The following is a 26,647-nucleotide window of genomic DNA, read 5'->3' as shown; positions in this document are numbered from 1 at the left end:
TGCCTTCCAATGCAGGGACCGCAGGTTCGACACCTGGTCAGGGAATCAAGATCCCACACGCCTCACGGCCAAGATAACCAAAACATTAAATGGAAGCAATAGTGTGGCAAATCCAATAACGACTTTAGAAATGGTCGACATCAAAAAACATCTTAAAAAAATAAAAATAAAAACCAGCTATGCTTGGTAACACCGCACTTGGAGGTCTGAATTTAACTTAATTTACAAAGCTGACAAGCAGAGAAAACTCAAACAGTGCGAGGTCTTCTTCCTCCACAGGCTCAGACCAATAAGCAACTCTCCAAAGAGCAGCAGATGATACTGTTTTTAGACATGGAGGAAACTATAGGAAGAACTGAGAACAGAAATAGTGAAAATTGGGCATTCTGGTGAGCAGAACAAGCAGAGGGGAGTGGGGACATCCAGCTGTTATCCTCACTGTTACAATGACATTTAATTTCAGTGATTTTTCCTACACACAGCTCTACTTTGATTAAAGCATTTTTGCTTGCATACTCAGTCACGTCAGACTCTTTGTGATCCCATGGACTGTAGCCCACCAGGCTCCTCTCTCCATAGAATTTTCCAGGCAAGAATACTAGAGTGCGTTGCCATTTGCTTCTCCAGGGATCAAACCCATGTCTCTTGCATTGACAGACGGATTCTTTACCACTGAGCCACTAGGGAAGCTTTTAGGGACTGTTTATCCTAGCTTAGTTGGGTATATCAACATAGATTTGTAGTAACACCTGCCTCTGCCAAGCATACAGTTGAGGGACAGAAAAAAAGAAAAGGTAACAGCCCTGGCTTCTGCAGCACATATACTAAGACTGAAACAACACAGAGAATTTTAGTGCCACTCCTGGGTAAGGAAGACACACAGATTCACGAAGCGCCCCATATTTGGGGGCAGTCTGGGATGAGCAGATGCAAACTGGTGTACATACTGAATAGATTATAATGGATAAACTACAAGGTCACACTGTATAGCACTGGGAACTATATTCAATATCCTGGACAAACCATAATGGAAGAGAATATAAACACAGAGTGCTTTTGGATGCATGTGAGATGCTTCACTGTACAGCGGTAATTAACACAACACTGTAATCAACAATGCAACTATACATCAATAAAAAGTAAGCTCAAAAAAAGGTACTTTCTAACACGGTACACAAAACAAATGTGCTGGTTCCTGACACGAACATCATAAACAGAGTCATGATAGGAGTCTCTGTAGATAAATTCTTCATGAATTATTTTATGAAATCGACCAACGTTCAAGAATTGAATTTCCTAAACAGAACTTAAGATATTATTTCTTTTTCAGGAAACCTCAGGTTAGATACATTCAGTTGATGATTGAAAAGCAATGTCCAGAATGACCAAAATCCTGCTTATGATAAATGAACAGCTTTGGCTAACTGAGTCTAGTTTTTGGTCACGGGAGGTAAGGTTGACTGGTTTGATCCCTGGGTAGGAAGATCCCCTGGAGGAGGAAATGGCAACCCACTTCAGTATTCCTGCCTGGGAAATCCCATAGACAGAGGAGCCTGGCGGGCTGCAGTCCATGGGGCTGCAAAGAGTCAGAGGCACCGATCGACCTAGCACACACAAAGCATTTGTTTAAAAAAGAAAAAAACAAACAGCAAACACACACATGCCCCACGGTGATAAGATGACTGAAGATACCAGACCGCCCCTCAGCTTACTTTACATGCAAACACGCTTATGTCAGAAGACAGGTGGCTGAGGACAGTAGCGGAGCCTTTCTTTCAAGTTTTCAGATAAATGCCAACAGGACGAAATATTCCACTATGACATTTATTGAGCATTGTGGAGTGGCCAGGTGTGTGCAGACAGGAGAGGGGCCCACACCACGCAGAGCAGCCCCGAGCCTGCCCAAGTGTAAGGCCTTATTTTAACACGATGTTCACCTGCACGTACATTTGCTCACACAACTTAAAATATGTTTATGGAAATATATAATTTGAAATTTTAATAATTAAATGTGAGTACAAATGTGAAATAATAAAGCATTGGAAGCGGGAACACATATCCCATGAAAACAGTAAATAGCCAAGAGAAGACTTACAAGATGTTGATTCTGTAACACTCTCCCAAGGACCAGCATATCTTGTATTGTTATAAGAGACCTGGGTTTCAGAAACGAGAGAGAAGAAGGTTTTCTAAATTAAATTTGTGAATCACAATATAACACACTCCTATTTGTCATACATTGCTGTTTATTTTCATTAAAATATATACCGGATAACTTGAAACTTCAAGACTATAGCAATACTCTATTATCAGATTTCTTAAATATTTAGCAGTGAAAATGATATAAAGAAATCTTATCCCATTTAGCAATAATAATAATACTGATAGTTATGGTCAGCAAGAACTAAGTGGACACGAAGGAATGAAATCCAACATACCAAAGTGTTCATTATTTAAAGTTAAAATTCCCTATGAATAGACTAATATCTTCACATTTCTTTAAAAAGGAAATTCTGGTGTATACTGCTTACTAGAGTTCCACATACTCATACTCTGTACAAAAAAATTTTAAGACTAAGTGGAAACAATTTAATGCAAGAATCACACTATTTATATTAAAGTGATTTTAGTTCATAAGGGTTAAAATGATACAAATTGATGTCATGGCAACATCTACAGTTTAGACATAAGGAGTTCAAAATATTAAACATGATCAAGCATAAACAATTTAGATAAACAAGGGAAACTGCATGGACCAAGAAAGCATTAAGAATCTTCAATCAAAAAAATAAATAAATAAACAATTGAGGTAAAAATAGATTTGATTAAAAGAGATGAATGATAAACATACTTTGGCAATCTGATGTGAAGGACTGACTCACTGGAAAAGACCCTGATGCTGGGAAAGATTGAAGGCAGGAGGAGAAGGGGACGACAGAGGATGAGATGGTTGGATGGCATCACCGACTCAATGGACATGAGTTTGAATGAACTCCAGGTCTTGGTGATGGACAGGGAGACCTGGCATGCTGCAGTCCATGGGGTCGCAAAGAGTCAGACATGACTGAGTGACTGAACTGAACTGAACTGAATGATAAATATGATAGATCTATAAAAAATATATACCTAAGCTTTTACCCTGTGGAGGATATACAATCTCCCCGGTACTCACAGAATGTTTATAAATATTAATCTCACACTGAGCTGTAAAAAATAGTGTAAATTTCAAAGGGCAGAAATTGTAAAAGCCCAGTTATCTTTTTAAAATAATAATTAAGCATAATAAAAAATGCAGGAATTAGAAATGTACAAACATTTTCTTTAAAAAATTAATTAAAAATGCTTCCAAATTACAATTACATACTCTATGGAAATTATCAATAATAAGAACAACCTAGTTTAAAAATCCATTCATTCAATTTTATGTCAGTCATTGAGAAGTTAGGGATAAAAGACATGGGATAGAGTGAAAATTTTAGCAAAGGATAATCGATAAGTTGAAAGCTTTCTTAGTTAAGAAAAAAGAAAAGGAGAAAGAAATAGTCAAAAATCACTTTCAGTTCCCAAACTAGCAGAACATCAAAATAAACCTATAATAATGGAAATTAATACATTAATAACTATAAAAACAATTATATTAATTTATTAACTGGAGATAAGAATGATGTATAAAGCTAAAACGTTACTCCTCCATGAAGGTATAAATGTAGCAACAGGTTCTGAAATAAACATAAAAGCAAGTTATGGAAACTGCAGAGAAGAAACCAATAGTCTTTTGAAGAGTGAGGAAGAGAATGGAAAGCTAAACTGTCTCCTAATTTGAATTTTAAGACTGCACTTTAATATGGTGTTGAGCTATATTTTTCCAGAATAAGTTATCACGATTGACACATGGGAGAAGAAAACTCCAGAAAGAGAGAAGAGTACTAAGTTCCTAAAGAGAGTAAAACCTAAGTGTTTTGAAAAACAGAAAGAAAGCCAGTGTGCCTGGAGCTTCCTGGGTGCTGAGGAAGATGAGGTGAAATGGACAATGATAGATAATAACAATGCATTTGTTGGGAAAATAAAAAAGTGCACTCATTCAAACCCTCCTATGCTGTGGGTAGGGATGTGAATTGGTGCGGTCACTAGGGAGAATAGCGTGGAGGTTCCTTAAACAGCTAAAATTAGAGCTCTCACACGGCACAGCAATCCCACTCCCAGGCATAAACCCAGAGAAAGACATGGTCTGAAAAGGTGCACGAACTGCGATGCACCGTTTACAATAGCCAAGACATGGAAGTAGCTGAAGTATCCACCAGCAGAGGAACGGACAGAGAAGACGAGGGACATGTGTGCAGTGGAATTTCACTCAGCCATACAAAGGAGCTCAACAGTGCCGTGTGCAGAGACGTGGATGGACCTGGATTGCCACACAGAGTGAAGTAATTCAGAGAGAGAAAGACAAACATCGCACATGTATGCTGAACTTAGAAAAACGGTGGAGATGAACTTATTTGCAAAGCAGAAATAGAGACAGACGTAGCAAACAGACATGGTTACCAAAGGGGAAAGAGGATGTGAGATGATTTGGGAGATTAGGAGTGACATAGAGACACTGTTGATACTGTGTATAAAATAGACAGCTAGTGAGAGCCTGCTGCCCAGCACAGAGACCTCTCCTCAGCGCTCTGTGGCGACCTAAATGGGAAGGAAATCCAAAAAAGGGGATATGTGTACATGTATGACTGATTCACTTTGCCATACAGCAAGAGACTAACAAAACATTGTAAAGCAACTATACTCCAATGGGTTAATTTTTAAAAAATCTTAAATTATATGAAACTTCCTTTTGGCCCAATACATTCTTTTTCAGGAATTTATTCAGACAGAGACAATAAAAATTCAAAGATGCTGTTATTTTCCAATAAGAGTGTTTACTTATTGTTGCTTTTAACAGAGACCAAAACAGTTACGGTGAGTAGGATGCAATAAAGCCATAAGACAGAACCTTGCACAACCATTAAAAATCAGCAGCAGAATATTTAATATGGAAAATGTTCATGATACAGTGATTTTTGAAACATGCAGTTTATCAAACTGTGTGCTTTTATCATGGGAGTGGTGAGATAATGAGAAATATATCCAGATATATTTCTGACAGAGAGCTCCTAAAACCTGCGTAGTTTCCTGCGTGCATGCTCAGTCATTCAGTCGTGGCCAACACTTTGTGACCCCATGGACTGTAGCCTGCCAGGCTCCTCTGTCCATGGATTCTCCAGGCAAGAATCCTGGAGTGGGGTGCCATTTCCTCCTCCAGGGAATCTTCCAGACCCAGGGATGAAACCCAGGTCTCCCACATTGCAGGCAGATTCTTTCTCACTGAGCCACCAGGAGTGGCAGTCTTTTCTTCCACTGAAGTGACAATGAGTGGGTTCCTAGATGGCTCCCGCAGGAGGACTGCCAAGACCAAGCCAGAATCAGTCTTGGAATTTTCAGCTCCCCCCACCATTCTTGTGAGAAAGGAGAAGAGTGGAAAATGGAGTTAATGACTGATCGTGTCTGTGTGATGAAGCCTCCAGAAATTCCAGAAGTACAGGGTTCAGAGAGCTTCCAGACTGGGGAGCACATTCACATCAGGAAAGAGACACACCCCCAACTCCATGAGGACAGAGGTTCCCGCACTCAGACCCTCCCAGACCTCCCCTACATATCTCTTCAGCTGGCTGTTTACCTGAATCCTTTCTCACAGCTTTTAAGTATTTGCCTGTTATGTGAGCTGCCTTAGTAAATTAATCAAACTCAAGGAAGGGGTGATGGGAGCCCAATCGAGCAGAAGTGATGGGGATCTCTTAGCTGTCATTCAGAAGTGGGGCAGGAACACGACACTTTCTCTGAGTAGATGGTGTCGAAATTGAATTAAATTATGGAGCACCCACCAGCTGTCTCAGATAGCTGCTAGACGTGGGAAAAACCTTTACACATTTGGTGACCAAAAGTGTCAGAAGTGTTTCAGGTCTTCAGTTTTCTTTGGAAATTCTTCTCTGTATTTCTTACAGGGAAGAAACACAGGAGATAGAATGGACTGAATGAGCTGAGGCTTTCTCCTACAGCAAGAAGGAAAGACCGAGCCCTCCCATTTGAGAAACACATACACAAAATATGGTCAGTAGACAGTGAGCTTATGGGTGAGCTTTTAAACTCTACGTACATTGCTATTTCCTTACATTTTTTTCCTATTTTCTAACCTCAATGTACCTGTAAAAAAAAATTGTAATTAAAGAAAGATCACATTAGCAAAGACACAAAGCCAAGAAGAACAAAAGATGTGGCAAAGTAATAACCAATAATTATCATTAATAAATAATAACAATTTGTGCCCTGTGTTTCTTGACATAGGAACAACAATTTAACCATAAGTAGTCATGCTGAAGGTCAAAAATATTCCAACCAAGTATCTGCCATAAATCCCTATATTTAGTACTGTAGATGAAAAGTGTGGAGTCAAAGTTTTAAGACTTATAAAGTGTGATTCCTTTAGACATCAGAGCTTCTCAAGCTTGTGTGAGCACTAGTCCTAGTATTAAGCACTGCAGAATAATAATTATAATATATATCAGCTCTGGAGTGACTATAGAAATTGTAATCTTACCCAAAAAATATATTCTGTTAAGTACTGAAGATCTTCTACCAAGAATCTGCATTCTGATCTTGAATAACTTTTAACCAAGGTATCTCCAATTCTCACTTCCAAATGATACTTCCCTTTGGGGCCATTAATCCAGTTAGGAGGTTTACAGTTCACTTCTATAGTATTTTCTGTCTTCCGTGAAGCACTTAGACCAATGACCTCACTTGGATCTATCAAAATGAAAAAGAAAACAAACAAACAAACAAAAAAAAACAGTGGTTACTTTAACCATTTGTTAAATGAATATTTAAATTACTGGGTAACATATGTGAACAATATAAACCATTCTAAGTGCTTATTTGGGGATGGGGAAATTAGGAGATAATGTACATTAAAAAGCTGCTTAAGAAAACATCTGAAAATAAATTACACATCTTTCAATGAATATTAGCACATAAGCTGTACTTGAAACTCTGAGATGTTTGCGATTCTCCCAAAGAGAGCATGCTGTTCTTATTCTTCAGTCACTCAGCTGTGTCCAGCATTTTGCAGCCCCAAAGACTGCAGCACCCCAGACTTCCTGTCCTTCACTGTCTCCTGGAGCTTACTCAAACTCATGTCATTGAGTCGATGATACCGTCCAACCATCTCATCCCCTGCTGCCCCCTTCTCCTCCTGCTCTCCATGCTTCCCAGAATCAGGGCCTTTTCCAGTGAGTTGGCTCTTCACATCTTGTGGCCAAATTATTGGAGCTTCACCTTCAGCAGCAGTCCTTCCAATGAATATTCAGGATTGATTTCCTTTAGGATGAACTGGTTGGATCTCCTCGAGGTCCAAGGGACTCTCGAGTGTCTTCTCTAGCACCACAGATTGAAAGTATCAGTTGTTTGGCACTCAGCCCTCTTTATGGTACAATCCTCATAGCTGTACACAACTACTGGAAAAACACAGCTTTGACCATATGGACCTTTGCTGGCAAAGTGATGTCTCTGCTTTTTAACACGCTATCTAGTTTTGTCACAGAGAGTGTGTAGAAGTAGAAAACAGAGGAAATGAAGAGAAGGGGCAGGGAGGGAAGAGATGGTGATGGGGAAACCTCGAAGACCTACAGACGGCTCAGGCCCTCCTTTTGGAAGCGCTTACATGACCCTGGAGATACCTGGCTGAATTCTTCATCAGCAACAAATCATCTTTGTGTCTGTGATAGCATAGGAATTCAGGAAAATAACCAAAGTGTAAAGTTTGAGGACTTGGATTTTTGAAGCATGAACTTAAATGACATTAGGAGCATTTTATACCCAGCCCTGAGTAGAACACCTGTCTTCCGTGAGCCTAGCCCCAAGGAGGGTCTCTGGAGCCCTGGCTGCTGATCTGCACAGGGCTGTTTCTTCTGTCCTGACCCTCATGGAGTTCACAGTCACCCCAGTGACGGATGGAGCTTTGCACCTGGAATCTGTGATGCCTCCCATTGGTGGCAAGAGTTGAATAAATGTAAAACGGGACTTAAAACAGTACGCAGTTCACTGCAATGAGAAGAAAATGCTGGCAAAGTATTATGGTTTATGAAGTACTTGTGCAAGCAAAAGTCAGCAAGTGAATAGTTCGTGAGTGTGGTATTCTCAGGTATCTACTAGCAGTCAAAATTTCCAGACAATAAAGAAAACAATAGATAACTCATTTTTCTCTGAGTTGGTTAGGTACTTAATTGCCTGAACTTTTACACACTTTACCAGCTCATAGGTTCTCAGGCTTCATTCTTACAATTCTGTGATTACACCTGAAGGACACAGAGAAAAGCTCAAATGAGAGCTTTTAAATTGTTGTTTTTTAAATTATTATAAACCCTAGACATTAACAAATGTGCCAAGTCAACGTGCTTCCCAAATGAAGAATAAATGTGAACTTGCTGTTTAAACAGTTTAGACTTTGCTTTTCTCCATTCGTAGAAAAAAGCATTAAAGTTCATAACTTACCTGTTGCATCTGTCTTAAATGTACAGGTCGCATTTTCACTGCAAACTCTTTTTCCTGTGACGCAGGCTTGTAACTTCACCTCATAGTCTGTGAAAGGTGTCAAATGGTGCAAATCTGTTCCGTACTGGGTTTTATCCAGAGTGGGGCAACTTGGTTTACCTCAGAGGGAAAAACAGAACAATTTATTAAGTCATCAAAAGTCAGGATTACCACATATTTAACTTGTTCTGTACATTAAATCATTCCAAGTCCACTCCAAACTGAGTGACTGAAATACAAAAATACTGTTTGTGCTCAGAAGTGCATACAACTATTGGCAAACATACTGAATGAATGTAATTACTCCAAATAAACTCAAGTATTCCAAACTAATGGTTTCATAGTTAATTTGGTACATAACATATTAATAAATGAGTCCAAGCGTATCAATGAAGATGGTCTATTTTCTTTCCGAGAAAGCACAGCCCGTGGTGGATATTATGAAAGTCTGTCTTCTAATACTTTAGTGAAGCTTTTCCTGATAACCTCCAAACTTTGAACTTTGGTATGAGCTACCGTTTTGGACTTCGGATGCAGAATCCATTTGATCACCGATAACTCCATCTCCACGTCCTACTCCTCTGAGCGCTATAGGAATTGAGACAATGAGGGAAAACAACGGAGTCTGAAGGCCGTAAGAGACAGGGGACTGCGGGTGAGCTGGTTCCGAAGAACCCTTTGAGCAGAGTCAGTGCGTGAGCCACCGTGGAGGCTGAATTCAGCCAGTTACCAACCGAGTTTCTGAGAAAAGGGCACACAAAGCCTGATGTTGTATCCCTGCCCATCCTTCCCTACCCATTCTGTTCAAGGATTATCACAGGGCGGTCATAAAAGGATCTGTACTCATTGCAAAAAATAAACAAGAACTTGTCTGACCGCAATAACCAATGCATTACCTCCTTCTAAGCCTATTATTCAAATGCTTTTTTAAACTGTATAGAATGAAAAGGAATGGTAAACATTGTTCCATAAATTCCCTCCTTATACTCTGGCATTGAAAGAACGCCATAGTGGAGAGAGAATATAAAAAGTGAGGAATACAGCAAGGGAAAGTGAGAAGGAGATTCAGAAAAGAGAAAAGAAAACCAATGTGCTCACACAGAAACCAAGCAAAGAGAGCTCACAGGAGAGGGGTCCAGCGAGGCAGACCATCCGGCTGTCCTGCAGTTTTATCTTCCTATAATTTCCACTTTCCTTTTCTCATAGACATAACTTTTCAAAGTACCGTAAGCTCAAATACATGGCAAACATTTCTTCTCCATAGCATTTGAGTCCTCTTATGCTAACTGGAAAACTACATGAGGATGGAGCTTTGCTTTAGGAGTTTGATTATTATGATTCAACCAGCAAAAGGCACATGTTATCAAAATATGCAATAACATGCTGAAGAGAAGTGGCTTTCTGCCTCTTGAAATCTGAAAACTTCACCTACCCACTAAAGAGACGGAACTCTGTGAGATGTTCAGCTCAAAACTACTTTAAACTACAGGGCAAGGGCTGTCAAGAGGGCTATCCCAAGGGCAGAGTCTATTCTGAGATGGTCCACAGTCCCCACTGTGTTCTACAGGCATTTTAGATACCTCGCATCATCCAGGAGAGGTCTGTTTTCTTAAATAGTCCCTCCAAAGGAAGGGTGAGTCCACTGGTTGGATTCGTCATAGCACGTGTTTTAGACTGCCTGTACTTCTGCAGAAGTTTCATGCTAACTAGAACTACGTTCTAAGATTCCACTGGCTGGTAAAGTGCCCTCCATGACTAAATAGGAATGTGTTCATTTTTATTCACCTAGTTTTCTGTGTGCACCAGTTGGATCAAGCTATGGAAGTGGTTTGTTTTTCGTCCAGAACAATAAGTTCAAACCAGTGCAGCTCACTTACATAATATGTGGAAGACAGCTGAGTATTATCGTCCAGAGATTTTCTTTCTCTAGGCTTTAGAGTGTAAAGATTATAAGTAAGAAGGTCAAGAAGGACAAGCAATATTGGGGATGTTCTGAGCTTCGGTCATCTCAGAGGCTGGGGAGTCCATAGTAAGTGGAGGCAGTTCTTAAAATCAGGACATATGGGATGCCCATCACGGTTGCTGTGTAGAAAGCTCCATGGCTCACTTGCTTCATCCATATATCTAGTGTTTTCCAATTTTACATTTATCTTTCCTGATATGGAATTAAATTTTCTACAAGTTACCTGGAGTAATCTCATAGCAAAGAGAGAATATATCAAAATAATTTTGAGGTGGTGTCCAGGTAATTTTTCCTTCAGTTGCACTTTTAGCAGAACAAGAAAAATTCTGAGGTGCTTTTGGTTCTGTTGAGAGAATAAGAAGATAAAATATGAAAAAAACAGGACATAGAGAAACCATTTGGCATATTATTAGCATGCACCGTTAATAGTCATAATTTGATTAACTATGAATCAAAGATGAAATTGTAAGAAAGATACCTGCTCTTGTTACATTTTCTTTAGAGATCATTTGGCTCAGAAAGTAAAGAATCTGCCTGCAATGCAGCAGGCCTGGGTTCAGTCCTTGGGTTGCGAAGATCCCCTGGAGAAGGGAATGGCAACCCACTGCAGTCTTCTTGCCTGGAGAATCTCACGGATAGAGGGGCCTGGCAGTTTACAGCCCATGGGGTTGTAAAGAGTCGGACACAACTGAGCATATAACACTTCTGTATATCTTCTTTTGTAACTATATGTTTTATAATGTACTAGAGGATTGACTTGGTTAGTCATTCATTTACTATTCAGTACCTACGTGCACGGAAGAGACCGGCTTACAGTGGCCTCATCTTTGTGCATGTTTGGTATCCACATAACGGTATCCCTAAGCCTATTCCAAACCCTAACAATAATCAAAGTGAGTTGATAGATTTACATGTTTTCTATACTGTGGGGTAGTTTGGATAGGACAGAAACTGTAAGCTTACCTTTCTGGTTTTTCTTTTTTAAAGGGTAGGTGAAGTAAGCAGTCAGGGAGTGTGAAGTGAGTGAAGAGGTATTAGACTGTAATTTTAAGTCTAATTTTCTAACTTTTCCCCTAGGCAAATGCTCATAATTCGTATGTTCTAGAAAATTATCCATTTTACCTAACTTTTCATATTGGGTACAAGATTCTTTATAATCTGTGAAATTTCTGCTGTATTTTTAATGTCCTTTTGTTAATGCATGGGGAAAGGTTGTTTTGCTAGAGGTCTATTTTATTATTCTTTTAAAACCAAGCCTTCAAACTGATTAGTAAATTCCTGATATTTTTGCTTGTTTCTTCTTTCAATAATCTGTACTCCAGGCTTTGTTACTGTCTCCTTTCTAACATTTTTGTTTTGTTTTTTGTTGTTGTTGTTGTTGTTGTTCTTTTCCAAGCACTCTCCACTGATTTCATTTAACAGGAGCTAAGTGATAAAAGTTCCCATAAATTATCATTCGATCTTACTTAAGGTACAAATTCCCCTCAAATATGTCTTTACTTTATTCGAGTCTGAATGCCTTTGCTTCTAAAGGTAAATTTAAACCGTTTTATTTATACTAACTTTTGATACGGCGGTTTGTTTAGTCGCTAAATCGCGTCCGACTGGCGACCCCATGGACTGCAGCCCGCCAGGCACCTTTGGCCATGGGATTTCCCAGGATTTCCCCAGAACACTGGAATGGGTTGCCTTTCCCTTCTCCAGGAGATCTTCCCAACCCAGGAATCGAACCCAGGTCTCCTGCACTGCAGGCGGATTCTTCACCAACTGAGCTATGCGGGAAGCCCGGCTTTCGATATGCTTTGACATTTCTGCTCTTTCACCTACTGCTCGCTACTTGGCCTTTTCTCTCTCCCTCCCCGCCACGTTCTTCCTCTTCCTTCCCCTCCTCCTCCCCATTTTTCTTCTCCTCCTCCTCATCCTCCTCCCGCTCCTCCTCCTTTCTCCTTTTCCTCCTTTAACATGTAGAACATCTGTTATTCCATAACTTTCTTCTACTGATTATACACAATGGCATCTATTTATCTGTCCTTCACATTTTTAGTGGTTGTTCATAAACTGCCTCACAATTACCATATTTTCCTAGTAAATTTCTGAAGTCAACTGGAGCCTCTTGGTTGTTTAGCCACTCAGTTGTGTTCAACTCTTTGGACGGCAGCAAGTGAGGTTTCTCTGTCCTTCACTCTCTCCTGGAGCTTGCTCAAACTCATATCCCTCGAGTCAGTGACGCCATCCAACCATCTCATCCTCTGTCATCCCCTTCTCCTCCTGCCTTTAATCTTTCCCAGCATCAGGGTTTATTTCATTGAGTCAGCTCTTCACATCAGGTGACCAAGGTATTAGAGCTTCAGCTTCAGCATCAGTCCTTCCAATGAATATTCAGGGTTGATTTCCTTTAGAACTGACTCGTTGGATTTCCATGCAGTCCAAGGGACTCTCAAGAGTCTTCTCCAACACCACAGTTCGAAAGTATTAATTCTTTGGTGTTCAGTCTTCTTTATGGTCCAACTCTCACATCTGTACATGACCACTGGAAAAACCATCCCTTTGACTATATGGACCTTTGTCAGCAAAGTGATGTCTCCGCTTTTTCACTGTCTCAGCTCATTATAGCTTTTCTTCCAAGGATCAAGCATCTTTTAATTTCATGGCTGCAGTCATTATCTGAAGTGATTTTGGAGCCCAGGAAAATAAAGTGTGTCACTGTTTCCATTTTTTCCCCATCTATTTGCCATGAAGTGATGGGAACAGATACCATGATCTTAGTCTTAAGTCAGCTTTTTCATTCTCCATTTCACCTTCATCGAGAGGCTTCATTTCTACTAATCTCTCTACTTCCGCTAAATATGACTATAGTTTTAGCACTTTTCGATTCCTTCTCCCTGCCATCCTCCAGATGCTGTTATTTTCCAGAATTATTTTTCAATTGCTACTAGTTCTAATAATCCTGTTAGTATTCATGTTGCTGGCTTCTCAGTAGTAACAACTATCATTTTGCTTTCAACAATCCGCTTTATCACTGCTTCTCATTAGCTTCTGTGCTCACCTTACTCCTGTGAGAGGCAGGATTTGAAAGTGGCCCAGAAGAGGCAGGAGACACCAGAAGGAGGAGGCTGCTACAGGAACGGGGAGATGCAATGGGGATTGTGGGAACAAGCATGTCACTTACCTCACAGTTTTGTTTCCACCTGGACCTCCCAGCAGCCTACAGTTTGCAAAAACTTCATGGAGGTTTGGATTCTCTGTCATTTATTTCTAAATTCTCACTTTAAAATGGACACAACGCCTTTCTGTGAAACCCCTTCTCCAAATTCATAATATCTTTTTCTATGATTCTTAAAGAATCATGCTGCTGCTGCTGCTAAGTCACTTCAGTCATGTCCGACTCTGTGCGACCCCATAGACGGCAGCCCACCAGGCTCCCCCATCCCCGGGATTCTCCAGGCAAGAACACTGGAGTGAGTAGCCATTTCCTTCTCCAATGCATGAAAGTGAAAAGTGAAAGTGAAGTCGCTCAGTCGTGTCCGACTCTTAGCGACCCCATGGACTGCGACCCACCAGGCTCCTCCATCCATGGGATTTTCCAGGCAAGAGTGCTGGAGTGGGGTGCCATTGCCTTCTCCCAAAGAATCATAAGAATCATAAGACTATAAAAAGAAAAGAAATTTAACATACAAATGTAAGCAATATACTCACCTTCAAAATCCGTTTCAATAGTTTTATTCTGGCTAGTAAGAAGCCGTTTATTATAGAATACTTGCGAACTACAAGTATAATTAGTTCTGGGTTGAAGGTTGCTCACTTTAAATGTTGTTTCATTACCACTTTGAAAACGGCCATCTAAAAAAAATAAGTATTGCATGTGAGTATATGAATGTAATATATCACACTTAAATTTCACTTTGGTTTTATATCTATAGTTAATATCTATTAGATTAAAAACCTATGCAAATAGTCAAAACAATAAGTAGAAGATCCAGAGATCTGCTGCAATAATGTGTGATTTTGCTACACTCATTGTTAAAGAAAACACTGGTAAGTAGAACTGAACTTTAGAGTGTCTCTAATTTAACTGAGGAAATGAGGTGTTAGCTCATCGCTCTCTGTTCAGAGCTGAGACTGCATTTGAGTTAGCCTTTATCTCGCAGATATCTGAGGCCATGGCTGTGTCGCCAGCCCGTCATGCGTCTGCTCTTGCTTCCTCATCCTGCTCGTGTCCAAGCTGCACATCTTCCCTGAAACATGATGTCTATAACTAGTCCCGCACTCCACCCTCTGGGAGAGTGTGTATTTTCGTCTGTGTGTCTTGCCAAATACGGCCTAGCAGGTGGCTTTATGCCAAGGGAGGGAGATTTCATCCCAATAACCTCAAATGAAGAGAAATTAAAAGGTATTAGATCATTAATTATTAAAAAGAAATTCTATCTCGAGTGTCCCCCCTTCCATGAACAGCAGCTCATATCCCTTGCAGCTCTGATTTTTCTTTTCCTATTTTCGTCTGTAAAAGTCTTCTGGCAGTTTTTTATGAGTGTTGTTGATGGAAGGCTGAAAAAGGAACTCATAGAGTCACATGAAATTGCTTGCTTTCCCACTCATGCTAAGAGAATGAGCATCTTAACTTTTTAAACTCTTCTCTGATAATCTCTTCAGCAACGCCTCCTGCGTAACTGTTGCCAAGAAAATTCTTATAAATAAAAATGATACTGCTATTTCAAAAGTTATTCTTCCAGTGAAGTATTTGTCCCTTTTATGAGTTTGAGTGGTATAAAGAATACAAGTGTTCAATTCCAAACGTTCATGGACTGTGCAAGAGAGAGAGGGAGAGAGGTTGAAAGAGAGTGGATGAAAGGAGGGAGGAGGGAACTATTAGATAATATTTAGAGAAACTTCCAACTATAGGAAAAAAAAAAAAAAGAAACCTCCTCTGATCAATGTTAAATTCTTACCACACTGAAATTTGTATTCAGTTTTATTTTCATCACACTTGAATTGTCCATTATCGGTAAAATTTTCATTTTGCCAACGTAAACAAAGGGAAGTAGCTGCTTCTTTAGGTTTCACACAGTCTATCAGCTCAAACTGATTAGGATCTGTCAGAATAAAGATACAAAAATGGATGATTAATATTCCATAATGTGTGCCGTATGCTCAGTGACAGTTATTCAAATTATATTCATGATACAGAATCTGGCAAGAATTTAGATTACTTTTGAAAAGTTGAATAATTCTCAGGGTTTTGCACTTCTTAAGCCTTTATTCTTTTCTTTTTTTTGTTTTAGATTTTTGTTTGGGTTCTATTTCTTGAAAGTAGCGTAAATTCTAAATGAAATGCTACCAATATATGTAATGCTAATTCATTTAAAATTTACACTACTTTTAAAAAGTAGAACCCAAGCAAAAATCTAGATAAAATTGCATCTTTTGCACATTTTAAAAGACTGGCCTCATTTTGTATTCTTACTTATATTTTCAGTTTTTCCTTTACTCTTTGATTATTTTCATTGAATGGTCATTACACAGAGCGTGTGAGATTCCCTCTGGGTGATGCATTTTTTAAAAATTGTCACTTTCTGTTTTTATTTGATCATTTATTTCAGTAATATTTTTTAAAAATGAGTAGGTTAAGTTCTCTTTTTCAAAAACATCAGACGTTTAGCCTACATAAATGTTAATAAGTAAATCAATGATCTTGGATTAATAAAAGATGTAAGAGGTTTAACAAACTTACACAGCTCCCAAGTCTCATTTTGAAAACACATTTAGTGAAGGTTGTGTCCCTGAAGTCCACACAGTACCTTAGCCCCTTCTCTTTCCCAGCAGTCACTGAGGCACCAAAACCAGCTGGATCCCCCTAACGTGACTATAACTCTCCTTTTTAATTTTTTTTGCAAAAGTACTTTTTTTTCCCACAAACATCAAATTTTTGACTTTGTATCCTTCCCCCAAGATAGCCTAGACATGCGCATGCGCGCTCAGTCGTGTCCGACTCTTTGCGACCCGGTGGACAGTAGCCCGCCGGGCTCCTCCATCCATGGGATTCTCCAGGCAAGGATACTGGAGTGGGCTGCCATGCCCTCCCCCAGGGGATCTTCCTGACCCAGGGACTGAACCCACGGCTGCTGCAGCAGCGGATAGGTTCTTTTACCACTGAGCCACCTGGGAAACCTTTATTCTAGATACACTTACAATTAACTAATATATCAATTAATATATACATATGTGTATTGATGTGTATATACGTATAATGTATGCATATATGTATATACATATAATGTATAAATATATATATATATTAAATGACTTGAATTCAGTTGAGGAGAGAAAAGAAGCTCATGAATAATCGCTCAGAGGAATAGATTATATCTGGTCGACACAAACCACGCAGTAAAAGAGGTGCAGGGAGGCGAGTAAGGGATGAAGACAGAAGGCTCCTCCCAGGTCACCACTTCCACTGGGGCAGGAGAGCAGCACGCCCCCCCGCCCCCACCGCCGCCAGCGTCCCCTCCCCCCGCCTCCCGACAATCCACACACAAAACCGCACTGTTGTTGTAAACACACAAATAGAAAGCAACTGTTATTTACCTGGTGGTACCTCTAAGAGATATTTCAATGGAGGCTCACATGAAGGGTGTGATATATTGATATCCTTAATTTCACATGCAGACAGGTCACGGTGCTGCTGTTCACATCCAGGAGGTTCACATTCCTTTCCCATAACATCGAGTGTTGCAGTAAATGTGTAATTGTTCTTGTACCAAGAGTAGTCCACCGACACACCTTTGTATTTGTCCGCTGAAAGAAAATAAGACAGCCAGGATTATTTTTGATTTTTCAGAACAAACAAACCTACATTAACTACAAACCCTTTAACATATATTTTTTAAAATATCCAAACATCAACAAAAATAGCCCCAGGAACATAAAATGGAGAAGGAACACATCAGCGCCCCCGTGTTACTCCTTCGTGATTGCCTTTAGATCGCTGCCCCATCAAAGACCCCAGCTCAGGAGTCTGTACTTGGATGATTACTGGACTCATGTGTCTTCCCAACTGGACTGTAAATTCCGTAAGAGCAAAATCTATTTTGACCATCACCATAAACTCAGATCCTTGTGCAAAACCTGTCACTAGTAGGGTCTCAAAAGTGGTTGAATTTACGCAAAAAAGAGCGACATAGCGGACAAATTTCTTATTCCAGCTCTCTCATTTCCCTCGCTTTCTAAACTGCAGAACTTGATTATCTCTTTCTCCTGACATGGAGAACACTAATTAGAGAGCAGAGGCCTCACCATGCCTCTGCTTATGTAAAGTCAGGACAACAGCTCCTCCTCAAGCCTTCTCGAGTGTCATCTCACACTCTCCCCTTCATTCGAACAGATGCCACTGACTCACAAAAACACCTTCTCAGTACACGCTGATGTATTCACTCATTTTTTAGTGCAACAAAAATTATGACGCACTTGTTTTAAAACACTGTCCCAAATAACAGGAATACAAATGCTCCACTGCGGGGACCCTAACGTGGAGATGGGCACAGGAATGGGCTGGAGAAGACAGGAAAAACGCCGAAACAAGATGATGCACAAAACAACACGGGAATAAAGAAGTGGAGGACCCGGAGAGGCTCTCCAGGGCACACGACTCAGTTTGCAGTTTAAAATAGGAGCAAGACATAGAAAAAGTGACTGGGGAGCAGGGGGTGGGCGAGGATGGCATGGAATTCCAAGTGTAGGGAAAGAACCTGGGTGAGCACAGAGGCAGGAAGAAACTTGTGCTCAGAAACCTAGAAGCAGCCCTCTATGTCTGTCAGTCTGTTCCTGTTTTGTAAATAAGTTCATTTGTATCACTTCTTTTCAGATTCCAAATATAAGGGATACCATATGGTATCTCCCTTTCTCTGTCTAACTTACTTCACTCGGTAAGACAATCTCTAGCTCAATCTCTAGAGAACAAATTTACAGGGGAAAGGATCGGGGGAAGGGATAGGTAGGGAGTTTGGGATGGACAGGGACACACTGCTATATTCAAAACGGATAACCAGCGAGGGCTGACTATACAGTGCAGGGAACGCTGCTCAATGTTATGTGGCAGCCCGGATGGGGGAGAGTTTGGGGGAGAATGGATACACGTATATGGATGGCTGGATCCCCTTGCTGTCCACCTGAGACTATCACAATCAGCTGGACTCTAAAACAAAATAAAAGGTTAAGAAACACAACAATGAGTATTTCCATGTTACTTAAGTGAAAAGAGTAAAAAAGCAATAATGCAAGAGGAATCTGATCAGGAAGGATCATATCAGTTAAGCAAACATGTGAAGGCTGGTGTTTGCACTGAATGTGAAGAGCTACTGAAAGCAGGGACTCCGGCGGTGAGATTTAGAAACACGTGCAGTGCATGAGCCCAGGTCGTGAAGAAGGACTCTGCTTTCACTGAGAACAGAGAAAGAAGATGGGAGGACAGATACAAACTGTTTTCAAGCATCTGCTTTGAGAAGAACCCTAGCGAGACAGAGAGACAGCGGAGATTTTTCTTCTTGATTAGCCTTGAAGGTGCTATTCACATTCCACATTTATCACTACATGGAATCCTCCCCCAACCCCCAAACAAGCTTGCTGTCACCCCACTTTAAACACCCAAAGTAAGGGTAAGTGGCTCCACCCAGAGTTGTTTAGCTAGTAATGATTGATCCAGGTCCTCAAAATCCAGGTCTGAACATGACATCAAATTTCTCACCCTGAAGGACTCTGGCTCTTAAGAGCTGGAGATAATCATTGGTTAGAAATTAGAGCCACTAAGTTTATTTTGCTGGGGTGGGGGAGCAGGGGTCTTGGAAACTTGAAGTAAAGAATGAAATCATTAAAGTGATATATGTTGCCTCTAGGTAGACAAACTTACCACATGATGGCTTAGATGTACTAGTAGGAGCTGAAAGAAAAAAAGAGAATGCAGATGATTAAAATCAACTTTTAGGATATCTCTGACCTTAGTCATTTTGGGGAAGGGTGGTTTACAATGTTTCATCTTCATAAACTGTAGAATCTACCAAATTAGATTTAACAGAAAAGCCAGAGTTTGCAGTGCCTAGTCCCATGTTTGGATCTCAGAACCTCAAAGGTTGTAAACCAAGGAGCTAGCCCCATAAAACATTTTCATGAATTTACCTTATAAGCCCAATCGTGATAATACAATATTAAGACTTTTTGACACACATCTGATTATGGAATGGTGATGTGGCTGACTATTCAAGCAGCCAGAGGCATTTTTAAAGTCTTTATCCCCCTGATTAATCTCAAAAGAGGTTTATATATTTATAACCCAAGAGAGTTCAGTTTGCATCTCTGCAAAGAATGTCTCCCTGGTGGCTCAGAGGGTAAAGCGTCTGCCGGCAATGCAGGAGACCCAGGTTCGATCCCTGGGTCAGGAAGATCCCCGGGAGAAGGAAATGGCAACCCATTCCAGTACTCTGGCCTGGAAAATTCCATGGATGGAGGAGCCTGGTGGGCTACAGCCCATGGGGTCGAGAAGAGTTGGACACGACTGAGTGACTTCACTTCATTTGCAAAGAATATCAGAAAATAGGTAAGGGCTGCCCATGTTCTGGTTTCACTTTTGTAAGCTCTTTGCCCATATACTAGACTCAGGGTAAAAAATCTGTCCATCCATTGAGACAAGTCTTGTGTGAGCGTATATATTTAACTAATGAACATGACGGAAATGTGGCTTGTGGAAGATACGAGATCCCTGCTAGGCTGGTCTTGGAGATGGAGAAACTGAGGTGGGAACAGCGCCCCAGCAGGCTGTGATTGGCTGACCCATCGCAGACTCCGCCAACTCCTGGGCGTTCACTCCCGCATGGAGGCCTCCTCATCTCTGTCTCCATACCCCCAGCCCCAGAATGCTGAGGCTCCCCTGCCATTGACTTCTTGATACGGAGCCCCCCACTGAGAGAACTGTTCTGTTTCATACCAAGACCGAAATCCACTCTTAAAAGTCCTGGTATAGCTAGCTGGTCATCTCTACGCATTTTCCTCAAGTTCACACCCGAGGGGAATGCTACGACCGGGATGCAATAGGTTATCACAGTGACACCGGCCCAGATCTCAGCGGCTCTGGCACTGCAGACACGGATCAGTGCTTTGGACCAACTGCCCATCCACAGTACCAGGATTAGGACACTCAAGTGAACATCCTGAAGAAGGAGCCTGGGGTAGATGCGGCCAACGCAGTGCCTGCAGGGAGCCTGTCCCAAGGGCATGGTGGTGGGGTGACTGCACGACTGGGGCCAGGTCGTCACCTGTGGTCGAGGGAGCAGTTGCAGAACTGACGTTGGATGTGGGGGTCAGTGCAGGGGTCGTGGTCTGCTCATCTGCAAGGAAGTGAACAGAGGCTCACAGTTAATGAGCTTGTCCCATCGAAGGGCGAGGGGAAGACGCCTCCGCAAAGATCATTTCTTAAAGGAATCTTTGCTAGAGGCTTCCTCCTCATTTGAATGGACGCTGGCTTGTTGCTAAAATAAGAAAGTGAGCCAAAGATTTATCTACGCATGGCCCTTTAAGATGACTAAGAGTTCATACCATTGGAACCAGATACTGTATATGCTGAGAAGAAACCCTTCCTTGGTGTAATTCTGATGTGTGCAGTCTCCCTCCAATTGCTTCTCATTCTGTTACAACTCTCCTTATTCTAATTATTACACTAACGAGGATCCCGGTAACCTTTTTGTATTACTCATCTCATACCAGGCTTTTTACATATCCCACCCTCACATCAATCCTATGAAATGAGTATTATTACACCCTTTTTTATAAGAAGTGAAAAACAGACACAGAGAAAGTAGGAGCAACTTTCCTGAAGTCAACCAGAAAGTTGAAGAGGCTGGATTTGATCTCAGGGCTATGGGACTGAGAGCTTGTTACCTTTCTTCTTTGCCATGAACTTTTATAAAATAAATAACAAAATAAAACATGCCCAGAGGAAGCTTACTGGTAAGGTTTTGTTGCCTAATTTAGTACCAATGTGTGAAAATTTGTAAAACAGGAAACCCACTGAGCCCTGTTGGGTGTGAAATAAAACAGCTGCCTAAAGGTCTCAAGTTTCCATTTCATGATCCAGCATCTAACATGCCTAAGGCATCACAGTCAAACCTGAGGTGTTATCCTGGGTGGTCGGGTTGGAGGTGAGTGGAGGTGAGGCTTTATCTTGGGTGGTCGAGTTGGAGGTGAGTGGAGGTGAGGCGTTATCCTGGGTGGTCGGGTTGGAGGTGAGTGGAGGTGAGGCTTTATCCTGCGTGGTCGGGTTGGAGGTGAGTGGAGGTGAGGCTATATCTTGGGTGGTCGGGTTGGAGGTGAGTGGAGGTGAGGCGTTATCCTGGGTGGTCGGGTTGGAGGTGAGTGGAGGTGAGGCGGCAGTGCTGCTGAGTGCAGGGCTGCGGGAGGTGGCTGGTGGGGCAGCGGGGTCTGCAGGCAAGGTGGCCGTGGTCCCTTCTCCTGGGGCACCTGCAATCACAAAGGCCATCAGCATTCCTGCCAGGCAAGTGCAGGGCCACGCGGCCCGTGGAGGCATCGCCTACTGATCAAGCTAAGGCCGGGCATCAAACACTCAAGCACTCCTGCAGCATCACAACGTACCCATCTGCAAACCCGGATGAAAACCAGCGCGGCACGCGGGAGAGATGACTTGAAGGGCGTCTCAACTCACATTGTAAAAGCACAGGGGGTTGGGTGGGGGGAGATGGCCTGGTGGCTCAGGGGTAACGAATCCTCCTTCCACTGCAGGGGACACTGGGTTCCATCCCTGCTCTACGAACACCCCACACGCCAAGGAGCAACCACGCCCGCGGACCGCAACTGCGGAGCCTGCACTCTAGCGCCCAGAGTTGCAACTACGGAAGCCCCCGTGCGCTAGAGCTTTTGCTCTGCAACAAGAAAAGCCACCGCAAGGAGAAGTCCCCATCTAGAAAGGAGCCCTGGGCTCTCCACAGCTGGACAAAGCCCGCGTGCAGCAGCAAAGACTCAGCAGCAGGAGTAAACGAGGCATCTGGGACCTGGAGAGACAGTCTAGGTCTGCCCTCCCACCCAGGGAGGCCTCGCTTCCTGGCGGGGGTAGGGGGTACCGTGGGTGACGCTGAAAATGCACAGAGTGGGTGCTGCTGGCGGGGCAGAGGCCACAGAGGTGGAAGTGAGCTCTGAAGGTGGAAGGCTGCGGTGAGGTCCCCACGGAGGACCTGCCCCTCAGCCCTGCCCGGAGCCTCGGGGTGGAGGAAGCCTGCGGTGCGGGTGCTCCCTCCAGATTTTCTGAAAACAGAGCTGCGGGGGGTCTCGCCTGCACCTTTGCGGAACTGGGTACTCTTTTCTTCCAGCTGGGGGTCACGATGTTCCCTTCAGGATGGCGGCTGCCCTTGCCAGGGGAAAGTGGACTGGTTTCGAGCCTAAGAACGTCATGCTACAGTCAGCAGCCCACTGGGTTTCCAATCACAGACGAGCTCACGGGTGTAGCTCGTGGATGTGGAATCAAGGATGGCCGCCGATGGAAGCCCACCGCGAACTTCCTTAAGACGCCTCGTTGTCAAGGTTCAGAGCACCCACTGCGTGTCACACATCCCCCACCCCAGACACACTCACTCACACGCACACACACTTCACCCAGAATCACAGCACAGGGGAGCAACGAGTATTCACTCAGTGCTAACTAGACGCTTCGTTGTCCTGGCAGAAACGAAATACGGGCTAGCTCCTGGTTGAACTTGTGTGGCGGCTTCGCTGCACTGACCACTGGGGTCACTGGCTCAAAGGTATGAGGTTGGCTGCGCTTCTGCAGTTAGATGCTGGGTGTGTCAGTGTGTGACACGCACGTGCACGTCCCTCGATGGCTCTGACGTGAGCACGCAGGCTCCCTCCCATCACGCACATCCATGCCTGCCAGAACTGAATGCGCATCTTTCCCAGATTCTGGGTCTGAGTTCTCAGCTCAGGCTCCAGAAGCCCCTTAACCCCCAAATTTAACTAAAGCTGCTTCAGAATGGAGAACGCAAACATCCGTTCTTCAGTTCCAGATCCTCCGAAGCAGCTTCCCACAGAACCAGGAGAAGAGTGGAAACTTGGTTTGTTTGTTTGTTTTAAGCCTTCAAAAAACCAGCAGGCACATGACTGGCCCTTCTGAAATCAGTGGGGCTTGACTTGAGGCTTCCTGCGCACCTTTTTCTCCTCCTCCACTCACCAGCTCATTCTCTCTGTCCCTCCCGAGGGTCCCTAGTCCTCAGGGCGTCCTGAGAGCCCTCACTCTTCCCGGTCCAGACATCCATGACCTTCCCTCTTCAAGGGAACCTACTCTTCCTGGTGGAGTGATCTCAGAGATGGCATAGGAGTGGCAAGCACAATTTTAATGAGGTTAATTGATCCTAACAGATTTTTCACTAGTGGAGTAGCCACCGGGACAGAAGTTCCTGATGGGACAAAGCAGACAAGTCTGTATGACAATCACCCCTGCCCTCATTCGTGGATGGGAAGCGTCTCGGAAAAAGTCCTTCCAGCCACAGTTCTTGAATCTATGGATTTGCTAAATCTCCAGATCTTTTTAGGGCTTGCCAGGTGGCTCCAAGGGGTCACAAAGAGTCAAACACAGCTTAGCAACTGAACAACAATAGGTGGCTCAGTGGTGGAGAATCCTCCCAAGGCAGGAGACACAAGATACACAGGTTCAATCCCTGGGTCAGGAAGATCCCCTGGAGAAGGAAATGGCAACCATTCCAGTATTCTTGCCTGGAAAAGTTTCCACAGCAGCTGGAGTCAGTGAAATGGGGTGGCTATTTAAAGCTCGTGGATTGCCTGTCATAATTTTTATCCCAAAGGAATGGTTTTAATACTTCAAAATAATAATTTGATTATTGCCAAGATTATTTTTCAGAAAAGAAAATGTGTTTTGTTTGAAAGCATATGAAGATTTCCATGCTAATTTCACCATCAGTGTTACTGTGCCAGAGCAAGTTAGTATTTGTAAAGAATCATCCTTATGTCCAATCCATTTCCTTTTAAACCTTTTTTTTATCGAGCTTTGCTTCATACGTAAATCTCTGGCTTTAATGGCTTTGGGGGGAAGTTGTGGAAATAAAAAGTAGTAATGTTGTGTGTGTGAGATAAAGCAGGGAATCTCTGAAATAAAGAACTTTGTGCACTGTGCTGTTACTCAGTCATTAAAAAAGTTTAGCATGAACTAGACATCAGCTCCCTCATCCTCACATTCCTTTTGTTAAATGGCATTTGAATGCTTGCCATGTTTAGGTAGGTCCCAGCCACCATGCCTGCCCTGTGGTTGCAGGGGAAAGTGGGATAAAGATTAAATATAAATTACTGCAATTGATATAACTGCTTACCACAACCAATAAACTTCACTGTGATGGTACTCAAAACCCTATGCGTGCCGGGACCACGGGTCTGTGACTGCGCTACCCAAGCTAAGATTGATGACCTAATTGAACAAATAAATTTCTTCTTCTCTTTAATCAGAGCAGGTCTATTAAACAGTTTGCCTCAGAAAATGGCACCCAGCACATTATTAAGGCAAAAAGCAGGAACAGTCCCCAGGATGGTCAGTTTATGTGGCAGATACACTTGCAAACCTGACATTAAACAGAGAACCAGCAGCTCACTGGTGTCCCCGGATTCTAGGAACCTCAGAGATTTTCCCGGCAGAAACACCTCCCACGCACTCTGCCACTTTGCTACCAACATGGCCCTGCTATCTTAAATTCTACTGTTGGGACTCAACGACCCTAATTAAATAATGAAAAAAAAAAAAAAAAGAATCCCTGGAAGAAATCCAAGAACAAAGCTGTGATTAAAAAAAAAAAAAAATCAAAGGTCTGTCTCCAGTGATTTTCTGATATTGAGAACCTGGGATTGAACCAAGAAAAGCTCTGCTTTGGGGTAAAAGCCAGGAAGGGTAAGACTGACAACCTGAAAGGGGACATTCTGACTCTTAGAGGGCTACAGAAAGTCTAGGTGAGCAGGATCCAGGAAAATGAGGTGGTACATGACCCAGAGGACACTCAGAACCCACTCCCCACATCCATGCACCCACTCATACTACCTAGGGGGCTTCCCTCTCTCCCCTTCTCCCCAACAACAGGCTTCGTGACTTGAGTCCGCCAACATTCCACTAAAACCTAGAGGTTCTACACTTTACACACTTCAGCGAAATCACATACACAGACACCGAACACAGAATTTAAAGGCAAACTGTTCTGATAACTTTAAAATTAAAAAGAGAGCGAGAGAGACGAGCTTTCCTAATCCTGTGTCAGTTAATCTCTGCCAACCTGGCACAGCAGTGCTATCACTTTTCCAAGAGGTCAGGGGTGCTGTTGTGGTGGGACTGTGTGGACGCGCAGGAGGTGAGGTCTCTGAGGAGTCTTTTCCTCGTTCAGAGGTGTCTGCGGGTGAGAATGCAGTGGTGGGAGCAGGTAAGGGGCCACCTGGAGTCGGAGCAGAGGACTCTTCTGTTGTGTTCCATCATGTTCACAGGAGATGCAGGAAGGAGAAAACAGACATGTGAGTCATACCCCAAATCACACCGTCTGAGCCTGTCAACTCTCCCGCCCATTACTGTGTGTACATCAACACACACGCATATATGTAAATATATACACACACCATACTGCCAGGAGCCATGGTATATATGTGTATATGGGGTGTGTGTGTGTATACATATGTGCACACGCATATATACAAATAAAGATGCGTGCAGAGGTATAGACAGAACATGTAGGCATGTGTAACGCAAGCTACAAAACGGGGGCTAAAGGTGAAAATAGGGAAATGGAATCAAAAGCAGTAATCCTCTCCCCGCCTCTTACTTCACTGGTGGATTCTGTCCGAAGCACTCAGGTTCAGAAGGATGAAACAGAACGTGAAGATGATTAAAAGAAACTATAGAAGACTCATCAAGGAAAAGGATAAAGAAAAATAAAGTTGAAGAGGTTCATTAGGAGGGCTAGGGTGCCAGGAGATAAAAAATGAAAGACAAATGTTCTAAATGCACACACTGATTTTTTAAATTAATCA

The 26,647-nt window shown here is 42.5% G+C and overlaps 1 protein-coding gene across 1 annotated transcript in view; it reads right to left on the bottom strand.

Moving 5' to 3' along the window:
* PTPRC (protein tyrosine phosphatase, receptor type C) overlaps positions 1 to 26,647 on the bottom strand; it is a 129,066-nt gene that overhangs the window by 43,244 nt on the left and 59,175 nt on the right. Inside the window, exons 4-12 of the mRNA XM_005691063.3 lie at positions 20,884 to 20,955; positions 19,485 to 19,514; positions 17,168 to 17,377; positions 15,532 to 15,675; positions 14,282 to 14,425; positions 10,809 to 10,928; positions 8,584 to 8,742; positions 6,632 to 6,840; positions 2,096 to 2,156 (exon numbers count right to left, since the gene is read on the bottom strand). Coding sequence (XP_005691120.2) covers positions 2,096 to 2,156; positions 6,632 to 6,840; positions 8,584 to 8,742; positions 10,809 to 10,928; positions 14,282 to 14,425; positions 15,532 to 15,675; positions 17,168 to 17,377; positions 19,485 to 19,514; positions 20,884 to 20,955 — 1,149 coding nt within the window. The remainder of the gene's footprint in view (positions 1 to 2,095; positions 2,157 to 6,631; positions 6,841 to 8,583; positions 8,743 to 10,808; positions 10,929 to 14,281; positions 14,426 to 15,531; positions 15,676 to 17,167; positions 17,378 to 19,484; positions 19,515 to 20,883; positions 20,956 to 26,647) is intronic.

Source organism: Capra hircus, chromosome 16 (assembly GCF_001704415.2).
Source record: "Capra hircus breed San Clemente chromosome 16, ASM170441v1, whole genome shotgun sequence".
In the NCBI taxonomy this organism is placed as follows: Eukaryota; Metazoa; Chordata; class Mammalia; order Artiodactyla; family Bovidae; genus Capra; species Capra hircus.
This window is presented reverse-complemented; position numbering and strand designations above follow the sequence as displayed.